The sequence below is a fragment of the Toxorhynchites rutilus genome, chromosome 3, assembly GCF_029784135.1.
Source record: "Toxorhynchites rutilus septentrionalis strain SRP chromosome 3, ASM2978413v1, whole genome shotgun sequence".
Lineage (NCBI taxonomy): Eukaryota > Metazoa > Arthropoda > Insecta > Diptera > Culicidae > Toxorhynchites > Toxorhynchites rutilus.
This window is the reverse complement of record NC_073746.1, coordinates 46,169,640-46,193,031: the sequence shown is the minus strand read 5'-3', so window position 1 is coordinate 46,193,031 and position 23,392 is coordinate 46,169,640. Positions and strand designations below refer to the sequence as shown.

Below are 23,392 nucleotides of genomic sequence, written 5' to 3'. Positions count from 1 at the left end.
TATACCATGTTTATGACAGGAAAAACATATTCTACTGTACACTCTCGAAAGTAACTATTTTTTTAAAGCCCCAAAATACGTAACACCACCGAAAGCGTAAGTCACTGCGGATGAAAACAAAAATTGCAAAAATAAAGATACACGTAACGTAGATATTTTCACGATAATTAGAAGCGCAAACCCATCAAACGTCCGAGAGCAACGATCTGAACGAGAGGCGCCTCCGTTGTTATTATTTATTTCGGCGGCTGAGCGGCGCGCAGGTCCGGTAATGTGATACCGCAGCGGCATCCCAATCGGCGTTCCATTAATTTTGTTCCGTTGTTGAAAGTGAAAAATACCTGCAATGAGAAAGGAGAGGAAAAAGTTACACATTAATACCGTAATTGGGCGGGAAATCTTTGCCTGCAATAAAATCGAAAGTGTAGTTTTGATTGGGTACTTTTAGGACCGATTGCCGTTCGATAATTGGTGATAATTTGCTGGTTTGAAAGATTTTCCATTACTGCTCGTCAGACTCTGAGTCTGCAGAATGATTCATATCACGAACTTCAGCGAGCAGCGGTGCAGCATGCTGCACCGGTCGATCATTAGACATTGTTAACGTTGCACTAATGCATCTAATCGCTCATTCTCTTTGTCTTGCGGGCTGAACTTTGTACCCGGGACGAAAATTCTTACCCTATGTGCGATATTTCCAACTAACGAACCTCCCAATAATCAATATCAATAACAGAAATTAGTCACCGGGCCCCGAGTGAGCCACCCTCGAAGTTTGCCAACCTGGTCCCCGCTCTGTTGAACCCATTCATTGTGATTGTGAGACGCCAAACGAGCACCAAATTGGAAACAAACATGGAAATTGAAACTGAAACTGCAACTCATAATCAGCGACAACAGTCATCGTCTGCTACCCCACCGGTAATAAGAGGGACACGACACGACGGTGGAGCGGCCACCACTAGAAGTAACTTCGACAGCTCCATTCCCAATCGGGGTCTGGGTTGTCACGAATTTGGCTCCCAATAAATCAACGCTGCAAGCCGCCGCAATCATTTGCCCGGACAGGGACGATTTATGTAACCGCTGGACCCGCGTTCGATGTGATCCATGCTGACGGATCGAGCTTTACACGTCATCGATCGTTGGCATAATTCTTTCGTGAATTTCAATTGCACGGTTTCGCTGCAATAATTAGACGCCTGGGAGTGAAGTGAATTGGCGGTGTTTTGTTTTTTTTTGTATTAGGTCTCATCACACGAATGCGGCGGTGTGTCCCTTGTGGCCGAAGAAGAACATGACAAATTGGGAAATGGAATGAATGAGTTCATGAGAACAAAAAGCGGCAATGTTCCTAATTCAATATGAACAGAATTGTAATTTTTGCTTGATCGCTCAAACAAATCTAGTCAAGCAATATTGAAGTTCTAATTCATTTGTATGTTTTTTATTCTTTCTCTCTCACTCGAGTAAGCGTTACAACGAGGGTAATGAATTTAGAGTGAACGTATTTCTTGTAAATGTGATACAATGTCTCTATGATGTATTGTTCAATAGTGCAATATATGTTTTCAAGATAAAAATGTTGCAAACAAATTTGCTGGTTCATTAGTAGAATATTTATCATGATTAACGATTATTGAAGTGGTCCTCTAGTCCAAAGCCTATGAAGACAATAAAAATCTACTAGAATCAATATTTACGAAAATAAAATTTCTTTCTTTCGCGATTTCAATATTTTTTAATAAAAGTTAGCTCATTGGCTTTAATTTGATGTGCCGATCATCTAAATCAGCTCAGTGGTAGATAAGTTATGATTTTTTGAAAAAAAAGTCATTTTTGGGAAAGAGTGAAAAAAAAAAAGATTTATCGGACTACCCTAAAATGGAAATGGGCACCCTAATAAAAAAAAAATACGGGTGTAATGTTTTGCTATGAAGAACAAAATTACCACTTTTGACGAAAATCTGGGAACCACTATATCGGTTTGTCATGGAATGGCTGTATAAGTAGATTTCATTTTCGGGTAAATGAAATTCGGGTGAAAATATTTTGGGTAATTTTTTTTCAGGTGGTAAACATCATAGATCTCTGATGCACGTTATAGAATCGCAATTAAGTCGTGACTCAATCGAATCTGCTGCTGTCTTTTTTGGTCTTTTTTTTATGAAATGTGCATCATCCAGACAGATGTGGGTGTGATTTTTGTTTGGATAGGTTTGGCCCGAAAGTTTTATTTCCGATCCTGGTTAATTACCATGTAGTAGAACAGTGTGGGACTGTTTTCGCAACAGATGCCTACTTTTCGAATGATTGTTAGATTCGAAGCATATAACGTTTTGCGACATTGATAGAAAAACAAATGTCGAATAAATTCATTCGTATTTGTGGAGTAATTTACTCTCTATCAGAATAGCACACCCGAGAGCAATTTAAAATTGTCAACATTAAAATTATGACTCGATGTTGTTCGAATACTTAGAGACATAGTCCCATAAATAATTTAACATTTTTTCTATATTTCTTACTTACATTTCTGCCAAAACATTATCCAGAATATGAAAATATTATCGGACACAATTTTCGTTTGAATGTTCACCCACTTGCAAAAAATGTGTTACTCTGTTACCTAGCATACATATTTGACACAGTATAACCAATTCCAATTTATATTTTTCATTTTAAAAGATATATTTTTTTCCACCCGAACATCCGTTACCATTTTGACAGTAATGGAACATTATCACAACTCGATTGAACCTTGGCCTTGGCCTCAAGGCAATTACATTACCGATTTCCTCAGGTCGTATTTTGTCGACTAACTAAAATAAAAATGAGGATATGAGGTAATCCTCGCTTTTGAATTCCATCGAATACATCCAGCAACCTGTGGGACCGAATACATGTAATGTTGTAATGAAAATCATTAAAAATTTATTTTTGTTTGAACATACATTGCATTGCATTTTAGCAACAGCAAAAACTGTGTTGACGTTGCTCTTGATAGCATCTCGCAAGTGTATTTATTCTTTCTTATGCCGCTTCGCCGCGTACAAGTCGACCATGAACTGTTGGAACTGTTCAAAACATCGTAGAATTACGTTACTCTGACTGAGTCGAATCATCATACGATACACTTAAAAAAAAACATCGAGCCCACTCTCTTCTTTGTTTTGTCTCTTGCAACCACATATTCATAAATTAATTCGAAATAAGTGATGATTTTTTTATCACATTTTTTTTGTTAGGGTAATTTGGCACTTCAGCTGTAACAGAGCCGAATTCATTCGTGTACATTCAGCGATAATCGATAATGTTGTAAATTACATAGTAGCCATTTAGGTGTGAGAGTATTTCTGTCTTATCGATAAACATGTTGTTAATTACACTACGTCGTCCTTTTCGGCGTTTGATTTCAGCTTACGTGCATGCAACTAAAATCAAAGCATTGTATGCACAGGTGAAACGGGAATTATCACGCATTCGGTATAAGCGTCATTAACACGTTTTATAGCGACTTTCCCATCAGGCCATGGGCTGATATCGTAGTACACCAATGCGAAGCGCAATATTGGAAAACTAGAATTTACCCGATGTAAGTTTTTGGGCGTCATCGTTTTTTATTGTATGAAATTATTTCTGCTCGAAAGCAGTAAAATTTCTGCGAAAAGAAAATAAATACATTTCTACCATTATGATCAGTGATTCGAGGCTTGTAAATTGTAATGTACATTTACAATTAATGAAGTATTTGAAGGAAGTAAATGCAGATATAATGTTAATAAGTAAATATCATATTTTGTAGTAAGCAGATGAGTTTGTTTTTTCACGTAACAACACTGAGAATAAAATGTAAAAAAATCTAACGAACGAAGAAAATCTGTAACAATCTTTTTTTTTTTTATTTTATTTCCTTGTTCTGTAACTGTCAGTCCCAGCGATCAATGTATTTCTAACGAAAAACTCAGTATTGACTGATATAGGCCATATTGTATTTTTTGATATAGGCCATATTTTCTGCTTTCGGAGAAAAGGTTCATAGTTGAACTCTCACCGATTTTTTTTTATATTCACAATCGCTTCCTTCCAACAAGTGGTTCGTTGATGTTAATCAAATTAACACCACAGGAATGACGTGTTTTAATTCGAACGATAGCACGTCAAATGAGGTTTGAATCTAAAATTCTGTTTAAATGTTGCTCTGAGCGTTGGGTGGAAACGATCTCTCTTTTTGTGTAACTTCCAAAATGGAAAGATAAACACGAGACTAGAATTTTCCATAAAACCATCCATTCCGTCACCAACCAGTGGATTTTCATTCATTCATTTCAGGAGAGAAAAAAAACTTGTTACCACCCCACAGCACTGCTTTGTTTCGCCATTAGAATTTTATTCAAATTTGATTCCATTGTATGCATTCATTGTAACACCCCCCCCCCCCTTCCTCTATCTCATGTCCCGCTGCAGCAGAATGAAAGAGCCGAGCACATTTTTCAATTTTAATTGCCATTTCTCTCACTGCCGTTATCCGAAGTGCGCTCTCCAGCTTCTCGTTTGAAAGCTGGTCGGCGAAGGGACGCGAGGGAGGCACTGTCATTCTTGACAGTGGCGTCGTGCGTCGTCGGCCCAAACGGCAACAATAAAAGTTGGCGGCGGTTTTCGCCACCCAGAAAAAGTACCCCCAGGGGACGGAATGGTGGGAAATTCGTTTATTTTCGGAGAAAATCTACACTGAAGCCCAGAAGCTATGTGGGAACCGAGGGAACCGAGAGGCCGCCAATATTTTACTGTCAGCAGATAACTTCTAGCGAACGGAAACGAACGATGAGAGCGATGAAGAGGGGCGTAACAGATCAAAAGCAGAAGCTGCAGTTTTCATTTAATTAACGATCCGTTGCTATGAACACATACACACACACACACACACAAACGGGTGTCGTGTTTATTTTCTCGATAATGATGCTTCACGGAATTGGGGAACAACATTCAAGTTAGATAACCGTGCTGCGTCGGATGGTGAGATAGAACATTCCGGCTTCGGGTTCTGTTGAAATGGTTGGGTCGGCGAAAGAATGTGTTTCCTGTTTCGGTTGGTGAAGCCTCCAAAATCAACGCTTCGCTGGAAACCGTTATTGTGAGAGAAACTTTCAGTTTGAATAACGTAACACCGGGGCACATAATTGATTCATAGAACAAATTGAAGAAACGGTACCATTATGTTTGGGTAGAACGCTCATAAATAAACAAAATCTCCTAAGTAATTTTGTCATTTTCGAGTTGAAACATTTGATTGCTCGAAGTTTTAGCTTTAAAGCAACGAAACCTCACAAAAATGAGAAGAATATAATTGATGTTACATGAATGAATTTTCCAGAAGAACGAATTTAGAATAGATTTGAACCACAATACTTTATTCATACCTTCTGCCCACAACACCACTAGGTATAATTCTTTTTTCTATTTTTTAAATATTATTATCTATTCATAATTGTTGTGGGAACCCATAGTGGTCACTTCTTCTAAAAACGCACTGGATGTTGTACAAGAACAAGTGTCACTTGCTTTATTCTTTGATAATCAACTCAACTGTGAAATACGAATTTAGCTTCGAACTTTTTTTTCATATACATTCTATTATATATTATAACAGAGATCAAATAAAAGTTACCTTTTTCGACACCTTAAAAATGGTGGTCCTAATCCAAGTGTTATTTTAATTATTTCTGGCAAAAAAAAAAACGCACAAGCAACGATGACTGAGTATAATTTTTATCATGATGCAAAAGTCATGAATTATTTTAAACAATTCAGATAATTTTTGGTGTATGGAATTCGTCTGATCTTTCAATAAGTCGATGTTTCGGTGGCAAGAAGTGTATAGATTTTCTCTTCAAGTAATGGATATATTTTGATTCTAAATACATAAATTATGAAAAACTTCTTCTATGCCACGTTACATCGACCGAGAGGTATATATTACTTTGTTCTGTGGTTTCAATTTTTAGTTTTACTCTGCAGAGTAAAACTAAAAATTGAAACCACAGAACAAAGTCACAGCAATCAGCCAACCCCATTTGTTAAAGCTGAGAGTCAATTTCGAAATACTGCTGCTGTGCCGATTGCTTGCGCCCTTTATTGAATCCGCGATGGCGGATGTACAAACCGTGTTTTTGAGGGATATTACTTTCTTTCAGAGTAGTAGGTTCAAATGCAGTTTTATTTTTTTCATATATGCTCAAACTGAGAGTTAATATTGAATTTTGGGATGTTTGCGATGAGAGAGAGAGATCTTGTGTGAATTTAGAAGTATTTTCGTTCTTATTGGTGACTTTTTCCAATCGATCATTCAATTTTAGTGAATTCGAGCATTGTGGCATCAAAAAGACATTGTTCTGCAAAAGGTTTCGCATGGTTCAAATTGTGGATGGTGTTTTTGGAAGCGTTGAATACGAAATTTTTGCTAAAGTATACTGAAAAGCTACTAAGATATTCTATATGTCATTTGAATTGACAGCCCTTGTTGCAGTCCTACGTTTATCTTTTTTTCCTCGTATTGCTTTTTGCAGACATAACATCAAGTTCACATTTCTTATTGGCCGTACGACTTCGTGATAAGAGCTCCTTATGCACTACTGCACGATGATCAAAGAAAACGATGAGCAAAACTTCCATATTTGATCGAACTTGACGTGCTTTTCTCAGTCATGGCTCTCCTTGGCTTTTCCGTTGGGACGATTGGGTTATGGTTTCGACGTCATAACCATAATTTTTTTTTTAAATTCTTCATTAGGGAGGCTTTCAGCTTCACGGGCTGATTCGCCTCTGTAACGTCGTAACCATGCACCAATGACTCGTCACCATAACCTTTAGAGCAAATCATCAGGATAATTATCGACGTCATCTAACAGTTTTTGAGCAATACTCATGCAACGGTTTTTCTGGTCGAATTAATTTCGATGATTTTCCAAAACAATATTCATCGCTGATTTAACGTTTTCATCTGTTGGTGATGTTCTGAAGCGAGGTTCTTCGCTCACCTCGTATATACGTTTGTATTACGTCGAACTACTCGTTGGGGCATTTTCCCACATTCCAATTCCAACAATTCAAAACAAGCGGGTTCTTCTAACAACGAAAATCGTTATCCACTTACAACTTGGTGCGTACAGGCGATTAGTTAACCATTTGTTGACTCCCAGAATGAAAAAAAAAGGATAGCTCGAGAACTATTCAAGCAAATGGAATCAAACTTGGCATATAGAGGTTTCAGGGATCGATTAACGTTTCTATGGTGGTTCGACACTCCTCCGCCCTCTTTAAGGGGAGGTTGACATACAAATGAAACACAAATTTCTGCATAACTCAAGAACCAATCAAGCAAATGGAGCCAAATTTGGGAAACTTGGGAATCATTTACTGCTGTTTTTACATTAAAAACAATGTGATAATTGGGAAATTTGGAATCAATTCTTAAAATCTAAAATCTTAAGGTCAAGGTATGGTTTGATGAATAAGGGCTTCAGATTCTGGACTGGTCAGCCTATTTACCAGATCAAAACCCTATCAAGATCGTATGAGGAATGGTTGTACGAATAGTAGATGCAGATTACAAGCAGTATGAGTGATTTGAAGAGCTTAAACGAGCAGTATCCTCTGCGTAGAACGAGATACACACTACAACATAGCACAGCTTGGTCAAAACCACCCCGAATGGGTTATTTGTACTGATTGAGAACTAGAGACGGCCTGCGAATTAGAAACTTATTGTAATTCATGTGGAATTAACGTTTATTGTGTAAAGGAGTGAGAGTTTTTCGATCTGGTTATAGAACCAGAAACGCAGGAATTTTTCTTTTTCGAATGTTTCGTGCCTGAACACCATAATAAAGTTCAAATGGCCAGTCTTTTGAATGACGATAGTTGTTATATCTTACACTATATACTTAATTCAACAGACTTCTTAAATATCTCTGGAAACTCAGAAGAAATGAGTGGTTCTATAGTTGTGAAACGCAGTGTATGTTGCCTTCTATCTATATAAGTAAAAATGGATCGCCGAATGTGTTGAGTAGAGCAAAATCCAAGAGAGGAATTGCCCGATTTAGGGATGTCTATATTGTATAATATTTTCTGTATCAATCATTTATTCCATGTAACAGAGAAAGTTGTTATTTGCGAGTGGTTGAAAAATCTTGAACGAGAATTGTGTCTGAAAGTAATCTGATAGTACTAAAAATTGTTTAATAAAAGGTAATTATAAAGGGTAGATTAGAAGATCAAACAATGAACAGTTCTGCGATTGGACCCATGAACGAGCGCTTAGTAAGAAAACGTGGATGTGATAACGGGAAATAAATTTTGGGCGGGACGAAGTTTGCCGGGTCAGCTAGTTAGGTATAAAAACACTCAGTGTTGTCAGGGTTCAAAATATGATAAGGGACCTTCATATGTGGTTTTTACAATAATGAGTGTTCCTTCAGACGATCTTTTAGATAGCCGTTCACGGATATTCACATACTAGTTCCGATATGAAGATTAAATTAATATTCTGAACATCTGAATGGGCATGAATTTCTGACAAAGGGGGTGCAACCATAATTTTCCGGGTCCCACAGTAGTCGGCTTCGAATGAATGAGCAGTTCGCCCTAATCATGTTCACGTTCCCCAATTTTCTTCTTATGCTAGCGTTCCTCAGTAACCACGAACGGGGAACACTTCACTCGCCTGAGAACGCCCTCAGCCAATCCCGCGCCGTAAAAGTATGTCGGTAAACAACAGAGAAGTGAGAAAGCAACGGTAAATTGTAGCTCTTCAGCGTTATATAGCTGGGTTTGGTTTATGGCAAGCGGCCGAAGAATCTTCTAGGGGTAAGCCGGCCGCACAGAACAATCTATCGCGGGAGAAACCAGGACTGGAGGAAACTCGAATCACCGCCAATTGATCCGCTCGGTTGGTTTGCACCACTGTGTATGCTGGCTATTTAGTTTGCGGTTTTGGTGAAGATGCCAGGGAAAAAAAAGATCCGCTATGTTAGAAGACCAAGTCCGGGGCTCTAGAGAAACCGTTATGTACTTTTGATTTCAATTATCTTATTATCGCAATAGAGGGGTTTGATTGGAAGCCGCGCAATGACTGTGTAGGCGATGAGAACCAAAACGGAGGTTTGGAAGAACTTTTGATGATCAGTCAAGAGCGCAGAAAAGAAGCAATGAATCAAAATTGGATGGGTATTAATTATCATTCGGCTTTCTCTCCGCTTCGGCGCACAAATCCGCTGGAATAACTCGTCGATCAACACTCTCCACAACTGTTACCGAACATCGTCACATCACCCGACCACCGCACAAAAAGCTTTCATTACCTTCTTTTCGTAACATCCTTCCAGTTCCCATTAGAGATCACGCAACCGCGGATACGATGACGTTTTTACTGCTACATAAAACTGCGCGAAAACACAATTCGCAAAACAAACACGATTCGCGAATCCACGCGAAAAGCGAATGAACGAAGCAAAACGGAAGAGCGATAAAAAAATCGCAAACCTCCAGCCGGGGAATATATAGGTCAGTCGAGACAGAAGTACCGGTATACCAGCCATCCCCCAGCAGCTTCAACGCCTCCGTATTCCCGCGCGCCGCGTGTCGATTACCGTCGAAGCGTTTAGGTTAGCGATTGCAATGTTTTTCGCCCCATTCCTTCTCTTTCAGCCGTTGTTTAGTGCTTCGCGTACGTCCTCGTCGCCTCCTGCAAATTTCCCCCTCGCCCTCACGAGATGATACAGAATTGCATTTCGTTACCGCTCCTACTGCTGCAGCAGTGATGATGCCCGGTGTTCATGCAAACATACAGTTATTATAACAGGTGATTCCGGCCGAGAGTTGTAGGCAACTGGATCTTCCCTTCTTCCCGCAAGCTGTGCCTCCACCAGCCGGGATGAGCTACTGCTGCAGGGGGAGAAAAAGGAAGCACAGACAGAACGACGAATGTCTAATACATAAATATCAGCCATCGGGTGATGTTGTCGTCGCCGCCGCCGTCGTATGAGATGGTGGTGACTCAAACAATGCTGATGTGATGAGAATTATGTGGGCTGGTTCTCCCCCGTTTCGAGCACATACACACACACACCCACACATACTCATTTTGCTGGTTGGTGCTGATTTAACTGCGGCAGCTTCTTCAGGTGTTCAATTTTAGTATCATTGTGGACCGCTGTATGTGTGTGCAGATGGGACGATGCGGGAAATGTGCGCTGCTGAATGCATGCTAGCTGGTGGCGTATAGCGGTTCTTCTCGCATCCCTCTCTGGAAAGGGAAGCAAAGCATTCTTCTGGAACACTTTGCGCTATCTAATGGTCGCGTGATGACGGAAGCAGATGGTACGAAACGGAATTGCAGTAATTGCAATGTGTTGTGATGCGGTTCGGTTTTTATTTTTAGGTTTATCTGCCGAGAGGAGCATGTTTTTGTTGCAGTGAGCATATGTGGTCTCGCAATGCTGCCATTACTACCGGTTCTTCTATATCCAACTTTTTTCGCAGACGGTAATTTTAAACACTTTTTGTGCTATTGTAATACTGTACTAGACATACTGTTAAGATTCTTTTTCCAATCATTTAAAGTTTAATGTGCTAACGCCATTCAAAGAACAACCAATCTTAATACACTCTGTCCAACTCCTATAAGACCAGGTGATGATCTTGCTGCTTTGTGTCATTGTGAACAAACAATGCTTCAATTTATATTCTAGTGTGTAAGTATCGGTGACTACCATACACTGCATCATGTTCATATGTGTGTGTGCAAGCGCTGAGCGTAAACGAATGTTTTCGTATTTTCAACTGTCAAGTTTCTATAAGACCAGTTACCTTTTTTCGTTGTTTTAGTTGTTTTGATCAATTAAATCTAGAAAATGCCGAAGGGAAAAGTTCTCACGGAGAGAGAAGAGAGACGAATCGATGCAACTCACCAAGAAAATGTTGGTATCAGAGAAATTTCTCGTCGGATTGGACGACCCCATCAAGTAGTGCTCAACTATTTGGCGAATCCTCAAGGATACGGTAAGAAGGAGAGAGCTCGGAAGCGGGAGCGGGAAATAGCTAGAACAGGTTCGAATACCTTAAAATGGCATGTGCAAATAATATTGCTTTATTTGCACGTGTGATTTCAACTACTCAACTGCTCGAGTGACAATTCGTCAAATTTTGGTAAAAAATCCTCACATGAAGAGGGCTTAAAAGGTTGAAAACCCCTCATCTTACACCATCTTACATCGGAAGACGTCTGAGTTTTGCCAAAGCTCACATGAACCGACAATGAGACATGGCATGTTATGACAAAAAATGTTTCCAAAAGAATACATTTGGCTATATACCATAACGAAAAGGTCTTCAATGTATAGGTTATCTTCACTGACGAAAAAAAGTTCAATTTGGATGGTCCTGATGGTTTCAACGAGTACTGGTGTGATTTACGGAAGAAGGAACAGTATTTTTCAACCAGAAATTTTGGTGGAGGCTCGTGCATGGTTTGGGCGGGATTTTTTGAAACCGGAAAGCTCAAGATAGCTTTCACATCATTCAAGGATTACACACATGTTCTGGAATCCTCTCTCCTACCGTTTTTGCGTGGATATCATCACAAAAAATTCACATTTCAGCAAAACAATGCTATTATTCATACCAGCAAGTAAACTAAGCAATGGATTAAGGACCAAAAACCTAATTTTTTGGACGGGCCGGCTGGCACTCTCTGTTGAAAATTTTAGGGGGGGATCCTTGTACTCATAATCTATACTAACTGGAAACGGTACACCACGATTGAAGAACTTAAGGTTGCAATTTCGGAAAAAGGGAAAAATATCGAGAAATCTGTTCAGCTGAATTCAGTAAATAGTATTCCAACACGAATTTTCAAAGTTATTATTTGAAATGGCAAGGTTGCCAATTATTGACATGTAAATCAGCCTATCGTTTTGAATTTTTCATTGATAATACTTATGAATTTTGAAGTGGTCTTATAGAAACTGGACAGCTGAAATTATCATATTTAAGCACAATAAATAAACAAACAACTCTTTTGAGCGGAATTGACGTTAAATATGCTTTATTCTAAGCAGTCTACAATGTATGAATGTATCTTGTTGAAATTCTAACTGTTTGTGTTGCAACGAAATAGAATCAGGGTGGTCTTATAGAAGTTGGACAGAGTGTATATTTGGAGTGACAACAATTTATACATTCACCATTACTTGTACCATTTTGAAAATAATTATCCCAAGCTGAGTGATGCTCATAAAAGCTTTATTCAGTGTACAGAAAGAGTTCTTGAAACGATATTCGGAAACTGTCGTTGGCAGCCGCTTTGTGATAAAAACAGTAGTATGAGATCTGTTGCACACAGAATCGATGAAAACCAACAATGTTGATGAATCTCACCGATTTAATTGAAATGTTATACATATGGTGGTTACAATCGAAAACCCCCCGTTTTTTTCATTACAGTTTATCTCATAGAAATATGCGAAAACCCTTCCTCAAGGTACAAAAACATCTTTTTTTTTATTCGAAAACTTTTTTATCCGTTCAAGCGTGTATTTTAACCAATTTTGAAATAACCACTCGGTTTGCATACCTTCATTTTCCATTTCTTTCTCCATGTGATTGCGAATTCGAGATCACATCCCGAATCATAACATAGTTTTCTGACATTGAAGTTTGCGCCTTAGCGTTGGAATTTTTCAAATTATTGTCAGTTGGGTGTGAGGATCCACAGGCCTTTGCTTTGATCAGGGGGTTAAATCTAGACTGCTTGGAGGCAAAATATCTTGCGATAACCATTTTCTCTCTCAGCCAGGTTTGGGTTACACCTACATTGTTTGCATCATTTGACAGATGATGTTCAATAATTATAGACGCACAAAACTATACAAAAAGGGCGAAAACTACCCAAAAACGAGTAAATAAAATTATATTGTATACAAACTACATTTTATGGTTAATCTTAAAATATACCTTAAGCAACAATCAAGATATCCGAACATTTTATTTCTACCATTCGAAAAAAAAATCACGCAAAAATTCATTATTTTTCGACCTTCTAGACCGAGGTCTCCCCTTAAGTAGCTTTACCGACATGTAATCACTAAAAAAATAGGAACCATTTCTCGGAAAGGGCCTAAATTTTTTAGCAATTTTTTATAAAATATATAAGCAGTGTTGCAACATTTTAATCTGTACCAGAAGAAGAAAAATCTTTCTCATCTGTACTTTTTCTTCAAAAAATCTGTACCATCGGAAATATTCATTGTAGGGGAAAATCATGAAGTATGAAAAAATACTCATTTATATTTATTTGATGATGTGTATCAAACACTCATAACATAGTTTTGCTTATACATAGTCTTTCTAAATTCAGATTGCATATTATCATTCAATAAAATATCGCCACGATGTTTAATCAAATCTTTTGATCTTAAAATTGCATGTATTGTATCGTTGCTGAGGTGATTTCGAAGATTATTCCTGTTTTGATTATATTCCGATAAAAAAATGCTCGACGGATAGCAATGAATGAGGCAAAGTCGAGGATATTAGAAATATGGCACACAAACGCAGAAAATGTGAGTGAACCGTCAAGTATTTTTAGGCATCGAATTTTTGTCCACCTGAACATGCTTGTTTTCTGTAATTGTGATTTCCTTCCGGATCAATTTTACTTTTAGGGTACGTTCAAAAAATAAGTTTCAGTGCCTCAGAAATCGCGGAAGTTAGACAAGTTAGTTAGTTCGGAAGTTAGGACAAAAAACAATACTGTCCAAAAATGAGAAAAAAATCACACGCGGAAAATTCTGTACCAAAAATAACGATAAAATCTGTAAATGTGGAAACACTGGATATAAGACAAAGTTTTTACAAAGTTTTGAAGTGAAAGGAAGAAATGTAGAAATTGATTCATTTTTCATTAGAAATTATCAAACAAAACTATGAAAAAAAATTACACTCAAAATCCTTTTTTTTTTTTCTAAATTAAGATTATTTTTTCTCAAAAACGCCTTTTTCTAAAATTCTGAAAAAAATAAATGACCAACAATTTATCCATACATCGGAAGAAGCGCAAATCCTCACTGCCCGAATATGCACGGTTGACGTAACTCTGTTTTTCGGTCAAATTCAAATATCAAGCATAATAAAACCCCTCCGGCCCAATTTTGACCGTTAATATTTGTTGGATAGAGGCATATACATTGTTCACTGTCAAGATTATTCGACAAAAAAACATTTTTCATCACTGAATGGTGTTGGTGGATACGTTGATCATGTATATTTAGGCAGTTCAGGAATAGCATTTTTCCTAAAAAAGTTATAGAACATGCCAATCACACAAACATACAAAAATGTTAAGAGTAAAACATTAGTAGTAATTTTCAAAAGAAAGATTGAAAGGTTGTGTGATGTATTGAGGGTTTGTATTGAGGGTTTGTTGAATATTGTATGGGATATCCATACAATTGTTTTCCAGAATTTCGAAAAAACAATTAATTTTAGTTTTCAAATAAAAAAATTGTTTTTCAATGTAATTATTTTTTTTCAATATTGAAAATTTGAACAATCCTACATTTCATTTTCCGATAAAATTTGAGGGGCTTAAAATGAAAGGGGTGTAAGTGATTTGATCGATTTCGCTTCCTCAACTTTCTTTTTAATTAATAACTCAACTGTAAAAATGTTCCAATTTGAGTTTGCTATAGAATCCGATAGATGAGGTTCAGACCTATCTTCCACATTGTCAAATACCGTCGGAATTTGAATCAAGTTTCGACGCATGATTCAAATTCCAAACACTTCATTTTGATTGTGAATTTACTGAACTTTAATGTTATAAATAATTGAATAATGAAAGCCTCAACATTCCTTGGGTTATAGGCTTCATTTTAACATCATTTACAGGTATCGATACCGATATAGCGCTTTTGGTCCCGAAACCATGTAAACTATGAGATACAAATACAATCAATAATTACAAAAGCAAAAACCATTTTTTTGCTAGCATGATATTTTTCCAAAAAAAAGACTAGCAAAAGAGTATTATTTTGAGTAATGAGACACTGTTTAATGGCCATCAAAGCTCAAGTGTTCGGAATATGAGACAAAACAGTACAGCTGGGAATAAGTTTGCAGCTAAGTTATGACCAAAAGCGAGGGTCGATGTAGAGAAATCGATGATGTCACTTGCACCCCTTTCATTTTGAGCCCCTAATTTATTTACGTCCTATAGTTTTTGCTCTAGCTGTTTCTGTAAAAAAGTTAAAAAATCAAAACGACATATTTTTTTTCACAAAAACTGTAAGACCTTCAATATGATCAAATTAATAATTAATAATTGAATAACTTTGAAATTTCAAATGATGAAATGTAAGAAAATGTTTTAATTTTCATAAAGATATATCAAACAAATTTAAAAAAAAAAAGCTGAAAAAAATATATTTCAAAAATCAAAATTCCTTTTCAACGCATTTTTAATAAAATTCTGAAAATAAATGAGAAGCCCCTACAATAACTGTTAGAACCGCGCTGAAATATCTAGTAGACTGAGATTTGTTTCACGAATTCCGTTGTTCACCAATTAATAGTCTAGGCAGGCGTTATGAAAAACGTCAGTATTGAAGTGATTTTCTCTCTGTAGAATACACGAGTAGCTTCCAGAGCTTTTCCAATTTTACGTGGTGCGAAGATTTGATTGAACTGAAGGTAAAATTATATTGAATTAAATTAAAGAAATTGAATCAATTCGAGCAAACATCACAGGCAACAGGCATATAGGCAAAGGCTATTTAAGCTCGTGTCGGAGAAGATAAAATAGTGTCGGAGAAGATAAAACTAAAAATGTAAGCATTAGTTCATAATTTTATAATTTAAAAATAAATATGTTTTAGCTTTGAGCGCATTAGAGAAAATCCGCTACAGAGAAGTTTTACTCGGCCATTGCAGTTCGAACAATAACCAAAAATCATCCATGCGATGGAAGGAGGGCACTATTTCAAGAAAAAAGGGTTTTCCAACAACAACTTTTTCATGTTTTGTTTGAGAAAATATCATAATTTTTCTATTTCGAAACATCGAAACATCAAGAACATATAAATCGCAAAAAAATACTTAGTAAGCGAATCCGCACATCATAATTACCTGATCCGCTAATGGTTTAATTTGACGTAAATGGGTAGCAATTCAATTTTTCCATACATTTATTCCGACAGTTCTGGGCTCGCCAGCCTGCGCGGTCTATAACGAGCAACTACTGTAGCTGCAGAGCCAACTTTTTATATGCCACTACCACTACCAACGTAAGCTTCGTCCTTGCATCCTGTAGTATTACAGGAAAAGTTATTTAATTCCATTCTCGGTGCAGCCAGCGGGTATCCATCAGCACCAAACAGAGGTCAACGTGAAGTTCGAGAGGGTTCAAATTGGGTCGTGAACGAAAGATTTTATTTTCAATTTGTGTTCTTAAATCCTAGGAGACTCGACGAACAGATGCACCGTGTCGGTTTTTAAACCGTCTGGTGAAGAGTGTTTGACTATGATTGAATCACACGTACGCATTGTCGATTTTAGCGATTCCTAAGGATGCTAATGGTGGTGATGAATCAAATATATTAGGTGGGGGAAAAACAATTCATTATTTTCTCGGTAGCTGGCTGTAGTGATCAATATCCCGCGTAATATCGATTATACAAATTTAAGTTTAGGCTCGTTGTAAAGGTGACATTTAATATTATAAAAATGGAAAATAACTGAATTCAGATCTCTACTGATAACAAATGGACCGTTCGAAGCTTGCGATTGGCCAGGAACATCCAGAATTGACCAACAGAAGAGGTGTTGTGTTCCATCAGGACAACGCAAGGCCACAAACTCCCGAAACTCGATTGGTATATTTTAATGCATCGGCACCAAGCGATTATCACCTTTTTCTCACACTGCAAAGCTTCCTGAGTGATACGAAATTGGGATAAAGAAAAGATTGTAAAAATCTATTGTTAGAATTTTTTTTTCAATGCGGACCAATACTTTCATAAGAGGCATTCTTAAGCTACCTTTAGAATAAAAACACATTTTACAACTAAACATATGCATATGCATATTTGATCCAAATCGGACAATTCGAAGCATTCAAAAAAAAAGGTTTGAATTTCACCCAAAAATAATGGATTACCTTTTCCCCAACCTATTGGCTGAGAGAAAGAGCGATGCGTCAAATGTTGGTTTCAATGTTCAAGAAGAAAGTGAAGAACTTATACTATGCATATTCAGTGCAATGAAGATTGAAAAAAGAAAAATGAAACCAAATCCTAGATATAATCAGCTTGTGTATTGTTCTCACGAGGGCGAAGGTGAATCATCCCATTTTTTAACATGTTGAAAAAATGTACATCTGATTTTGCATCCGTATTTTCTTTTATCAAACCTATGAACCACGTAATCTGATAGAAAACATGGTAGAAGAGTCTTATTACACAATTCAATGATAGAATCGCAAAAAAAATTAAGGTTTGGTACTCTATGGCCTTCACAATTTAGGGGGTCGGTTCAGGACTATAGGCTTGTATAAATTATGCATTTATACATTTATTATGAAATAATTTCCCGTTTTCCACTAAATCAGGAAAAAATAACCTGTGTTGTTGAGATTTAGATACGAAACATTTTTTGTGTGACTTTATGATTAGAGTTTTGGTGTGTGTCGAATAGCGATGACATATTGAAATGCTTAAAAAAACGCAAATATTTATGTCCATGCTCTGAACGAGACTCTGATGATATCTATGGTTCACGTTTTTCCTGAAATCCTACAATAATTCCATTCATATTCTTTCCAGTGCACTAGTTGCTAGTTCAGAAAAGATAATCAGTGAAAAGTAGTTTAAATTAAATACTGGAAATAATTACTTGAACATATGATCTATAACTTTTTTTTTTTTTTATCTGTATTATAGTGATTTTCAACTCATTTGGCTGGTTCGTCACTTTTACTTCCATTTTTGGAAGAATGTCGGGAGTGAGAATTGAACTCGTGACCTTTAGCGTGAGAGGCATGGATGTTACCACTACGCCAGATCGCCTCCACTAATCATGATCTATAACTTTCTGGACGAGCTATTTGCAAATGAATAATTTGTATCTTATTTGAACAGATCAAGGAACGTAGAATATCAGAAATCTAATTCACCTCTATTGAAGGGCCGAATCTATCGCATTTGCCGAAATTAGTAATCAGTAAAGTCGTTAATAAACAAAGAAGAATAGAAATATCATCAATCAGAGTATAGAAATTTGGACTGTTTCAAAAGAAATGTTATCAACATTGAATCGAGACGCATAATTTCGGGATCTTTGGAGTTTCTTTTAGTATTGGCCATCGTTCGGCAGTATTTGAGAGATTGCTTATGCGAGGTTCAAATGTTTCCTCCATAAACACTTCATAATTTATGGTTATCAAAATATTGTCCTTCTTGTCGGGACATTTTCATGTGCTCCTGGCGTTATCTTGCTCGATTCTGCTAAGTGTAGAAGAGCAACAAGTGGGTTCCATAACTTCGACAGTCATGACAGTCATCGCTTGAACGAACGAATAACAAAGAAAATGCTATTAATTACCTAGCTCAAGTGCAGCATATATTCCGATGCAATATCCGTTCAATAATATGGAAAAACGAATTATGGAATCTCATGCTAGGAGAAGTGTGTTCCTATTGGTCATTAGAGTTATCAAATAATGTTTAGTGTTGCAAAGAAATGTGAAAGCAAATTATTCTGATGTCTCTAAAATTCTTCGGGAAATACTTGTCATTTACCTTTGATCGATCCGCTGGATGAGTTCTGTACCGTCGTCTGCTGGACATTGGTTTGCATGGGAATATGTGCCTCTAGCTTTGAGGTGACATTTGTCCACATTTCAAACATCCGCGGAGTAAACATGGTTGTGTTGTGGTCCGTATCGGTTAGCTGCGATCCTACGCTACCACGAAAGTTATTACGCTTGACGAACAAAAAACAAAACTAAGAGCGGCCCTTCAACACAGAAGTAACACTACGCGTTGATAATATTTGTTTTCCCCTTGAACCTGGTTTGATTGCTGCTCGTAAAGGGCACTTTCCTGCACACACTGTAGCTTTTTTCACTCAAATACTAAGCACACAGTATATAGCACTGATAATGAAATTTGGTACAATTGGGCATCACTGTCATCTTTGTTGTTTTCACTGCGGTTGGCTGGCGATCACTTTCGAATTCATCTTCCACAACGCAAAAAAAAAACACTCACAATCACGTGGAGTTACACCCGCCAGAAAAGGGTCGTCAACATCACTGGCTACAAGCAGCGGAAGCGATTGCATTAATTAATCGGATTTCCCATCCGGTCCGGTTGGCGTAAATCCGGTCCGGAAGAATCGTAAATTTATAACACCATTAAATATCACATTTATGAACACTTTTAAATAATTACTTTTGTCTCGGGTTGCCGTATTTTGGGGAGCTGTTGGTTTCACTCAAGCCCACTTGCTTTTGTTGTTTCTGCGTTTCTTCACGAAGCCAGATCTTGCATTGACTTTCTGTTTATTTTAATGAATAAACATGATTAAGATAACAAAAAAATACTATGGAATTTTATATCAAGTTTGAGATTTGACTACATATACATGTGAATCTATGCATGCGACGCGACGCGTGGAAACACACTTTCACGTTTTTTTTTTGGGTTGTTCGGAGCCCCAAACCAATCTCTTCAGTTTTTGGTTCCCGCTCCACCGTTGAAATGTTTGGTATTATGAGGCGTTTGCGCCGCCGCCGCCGCTATTGGATTCAGCTCTTTTTCTATCTCTGGATCTCTCGAATGCCACGAATGGGCAGACAGACGAACGCACTTTGAGAAACTGGTTACTGTTCCGATTGCGTAAGGTACCTCATACACTTCGCGTATTGAATATGCTTTTAAAAGTTTCGTATATATTTAACACCGGGCAATATTTAGCGAAGCTCCGCGGAAAACTCTAATAGCTTTTCCCGCCCGGATCGAGCTTTGGCGGTCAGTCTTCAAAGTACGCTGCACTTATCTCCTGTTTCCTTTTTTTTGGCGCTCTCCAGCGGCAGTTGTTGGGATCGCGATTGGAATCGTCTTTAATTAAATTATTTTTTCGTATGTATGATTGCGTCTGACTTTCCTCTTAGCGTCAATTTTCTTCCTCGTATCTCCGTGGAGCGGATTATTACTGTTGGCTTGAGGCAGCACGTGTACGGTCACATATACACACACGCACACACACACACACACTGACGGCTGTCAAAATTTGGGGGGAACACAATTAGCTGGTGGTTTGTTGTTTGATTGCTACTGACGCTGCCTTGTGGTCAAACTTGTATCAAGCTCTCTAGTGGTGGTGGTGGTTATCAACAAATTTCACTTTCGATTTCGGCTCCACACGCGTGGAAGACGCTGCCTGTGTGCGTTGACGAACTTTCTGTTTTCACTTTTCTTCCGGACGCTCCGCAGACTCACTCACACATCACTCTCGAAAACAAAAAAGTTTGTGGCCTCTATAGTTTTTGTCACTTTATATTTTGACTTGTGATAAAAGCACGTCATTTACGGATGTCTCTTTTCACGAATGCGGCTTTATGATCACACACGCACACACATACACACACATACTTTTGTTTTGGGAGGAGGAGGAAGGTGTTGTGCACTTGGTTCAATGTCTTAACCTGATGGCCACTTATACTGCTGCTACCCAGGTTTCAACTTGGTCCAAATTTTACGATGCATTTTCGGTTGCGGTTATAGTGTTTTACAAAAAAGCTACATTTTGGAAAGAGATATTCTTTGGTCACTGTTCAATAGTTTTCTTCTTCGATGGATACAATATTGATTCGAACAGATGTGGAACGCTGTTTTTCACATTTCCGTCCACACACCACGTGGACCGAAAAAGCTCAATTTTAGACTGCCCGTTCCCCCGCCGTGGATAAGCGGGAACATTGTCTATACCCCTCCCTTGTTATACACGTGGATGTTCATCTCTTTTTTGATCAAAAAAAAAAAAAAAACAAGGAAATAATTGAATTTAAATTATAATTGATGTTAGGCTTTAAAATGATGTACATCTCATCTTTATTCCATGTATAAAAAAAATGTATTCTATTAATGATGAAAAAATGGGCAATTACATTACGGACAACTCAATAAATTAGTCTTATTTTATAGTTTATATTTTTAGTAATTAAAAACAAAACACAAAGGAATTTAAGGAAACATATCATATGTTTTCTTTTCCTTCTTTCATTTGTTGAAGGAAATCTGACATTCTGAGAACCACTATATCGGTTTGACATGGAATGGCAGTATGTATATCTATTTTGCTACAGAATGCATTCTCAGAATATGCGGTTGTGTACGATTGAATCACACGTATGAATTGATGATTTTATGCTTGGAGAAAGCTTCTGTGAATTTGGGATCGTGTTCAAATTTATTGATGGAATGACGATGCTTTTCCCAATCTTTTGTCAGGTAGGATAATGTGAAAACTTCTAACAAACCGTAATCATTCAATGGAGTAGAGGCATAGGCGAATGATATATTCATTTTGATTGTGTAGTCGAAGGCAAATAAGATAATTCAAAACTCAATCCCATTCGTGGATTGCAAAATATTCTCAGGGAAAATTCTTCATTAAAAACAGTTTCAATCAACATCAATGCAGCGCGAGTACAAGCAGTTTTTATTAGCCAATTATATAAGAGTCAGTGAAAGTACTCGAGTCACTCCAACATCTGAATGAAACTGTAGCAATCAGAAACAAACTGTTCCATATAACTGAATCGACGTTATGATGAAAACTGCTCGGCTAGTTTAACCCTTCCACGTACAACATCGAGTCTCACTCGATATGAAACGGTGGTGCCAAAACGTACAATATCGAATCTATCTCGGGGTGCGCTTGCATATTACAAGGCGCGAAGACGCTCAGCAGAGTAGTGAAATTACACGATGCGTGACCCATCGAAGCGTTCGCATTTGGTACGCTCGTTTGAAAATTAAATCGTACGGGAAGGGGTTAATGGCGGATTCTGAGTTTACAACCAAATGTAATAGTTCAAACGCACATCGCCTCTTAATTACGGTTCATGGTATCGGAGATGACCATACCAAACTCAAGTGAACTGAATCTGCATCACCCAATACAGAAGTACACGTCTCTGTTCTCTAATTATCTGGATCATCTAAATCGGTCTAATACTTCAAAAGCTATGATTTTTTGAAAAAAAAGTCATTTTTGGAAAAAGGGGGAAAAATATTTTTTCGGACCACCCTAAAATGGAAATGGGCACCCTAGTGCAAAAATAAAAAACAGTACGGGTCTAATAGTTTGCAATAAGAAACAAAACTACCAATTTTCACGAAAATCTGAGAACCTCTTTATCTGTTTAGCGTGGAATGGCTGTATTACTAGTTGACCTGGCGAACTTTGTTCTTCCCAAAATTGATTTTTCGATTTGAATTCATTTACGTTTTCTTGCTAAGCCATTCGTTCGTTGGATCAATCCCGAAATAATGCACTGATTGATCTCCTAATTGATCTTTTTCATTTTTTTTAATTTAAATTTTTTAATTCGTTAATTTCTGTTCCTCAAATTTTGCAAATGTACAAACATTTGTGCATTTTTGTTTTTAAAATTATTTTTTTTTATTTTTTGAATTTCTCAGTTTCCAATTTTTGATTTTTTTCATGTTTTAATTTTTAATATTTAACTTTGAAAACTTCTATTGATTTAATTTTACATTTTTTAAAACTTTTGTCGTTTTCTTTAATTTTTCAATGTTTTTATATTTTTTTTTTCATTTTTTTAATTCTTGAATATTTCAGTTCTTCAACTTTTTAATTCTTTAATCATTTAGATTTTTAATTTTCCTATTTGTCTTTAAAGGCAACACATATTGGCATTCTTGCATTTTTAAATTTTCGATTTTTGGATTTTTCCAATTTTTTTTATTATTCAATTTCACATATTTTTGCATTTTTAATTTGAAATTACCCTTTTTTTTCATTTTTCAACTTTTAATTTCTTTTAATTTTCAAACTTTTTCATCTTTCAATTCACCAGTTTGACAATTTTTCGAATTTTTATTTTAGTTTATTTTTAGACATTTTTCATTTATTCATTTATTTTTAAATTATTTTAAATTCAACTCAAAATTTTGTTTTTTAATTTCCAATATCACAGTTGAAATGAAATTTTATTATTGTTTCCATTATCGTTATTCAATTGTCAATTTTCGTAATCTATATAAATAAAAATGGAAGGCCAAATGTGTTGGTAAGTGCGAAACCA

General features: G+C 36.9%; 1 protein-coding gene across 4 annotated transcripts in view; it reads right to left on the bottom strand.

The window, feature by feature from the left end:
* The window catches only part of LOC129774856 (probable nuclear hormone receptor HR3), a 465,935-nt gene that overhangs the window by 265,936 nt on the left and 176,607 nt on the right, over window positions 1–23,392 (bottom strand). Inside the window, exon 2 of one of the 4 annotated variants that reach the window (XM_055778883.1) lies at window positions 18,855–20,858. The exons of the other annotated variants lie outside the window; for them this stretch is intronic. Coding sequence (XP_055634858.1) covers window positions 18,855–18,978 — 124 coding nt within the window. The 5' untranslated portion in view covers window positions 18,979–20,858. The remainder of the gene's footprint in view (window positions 1–18,854; window positions 20,859–23,392) is intronic. 4 annotated transcript variants of the gene reach the window in all.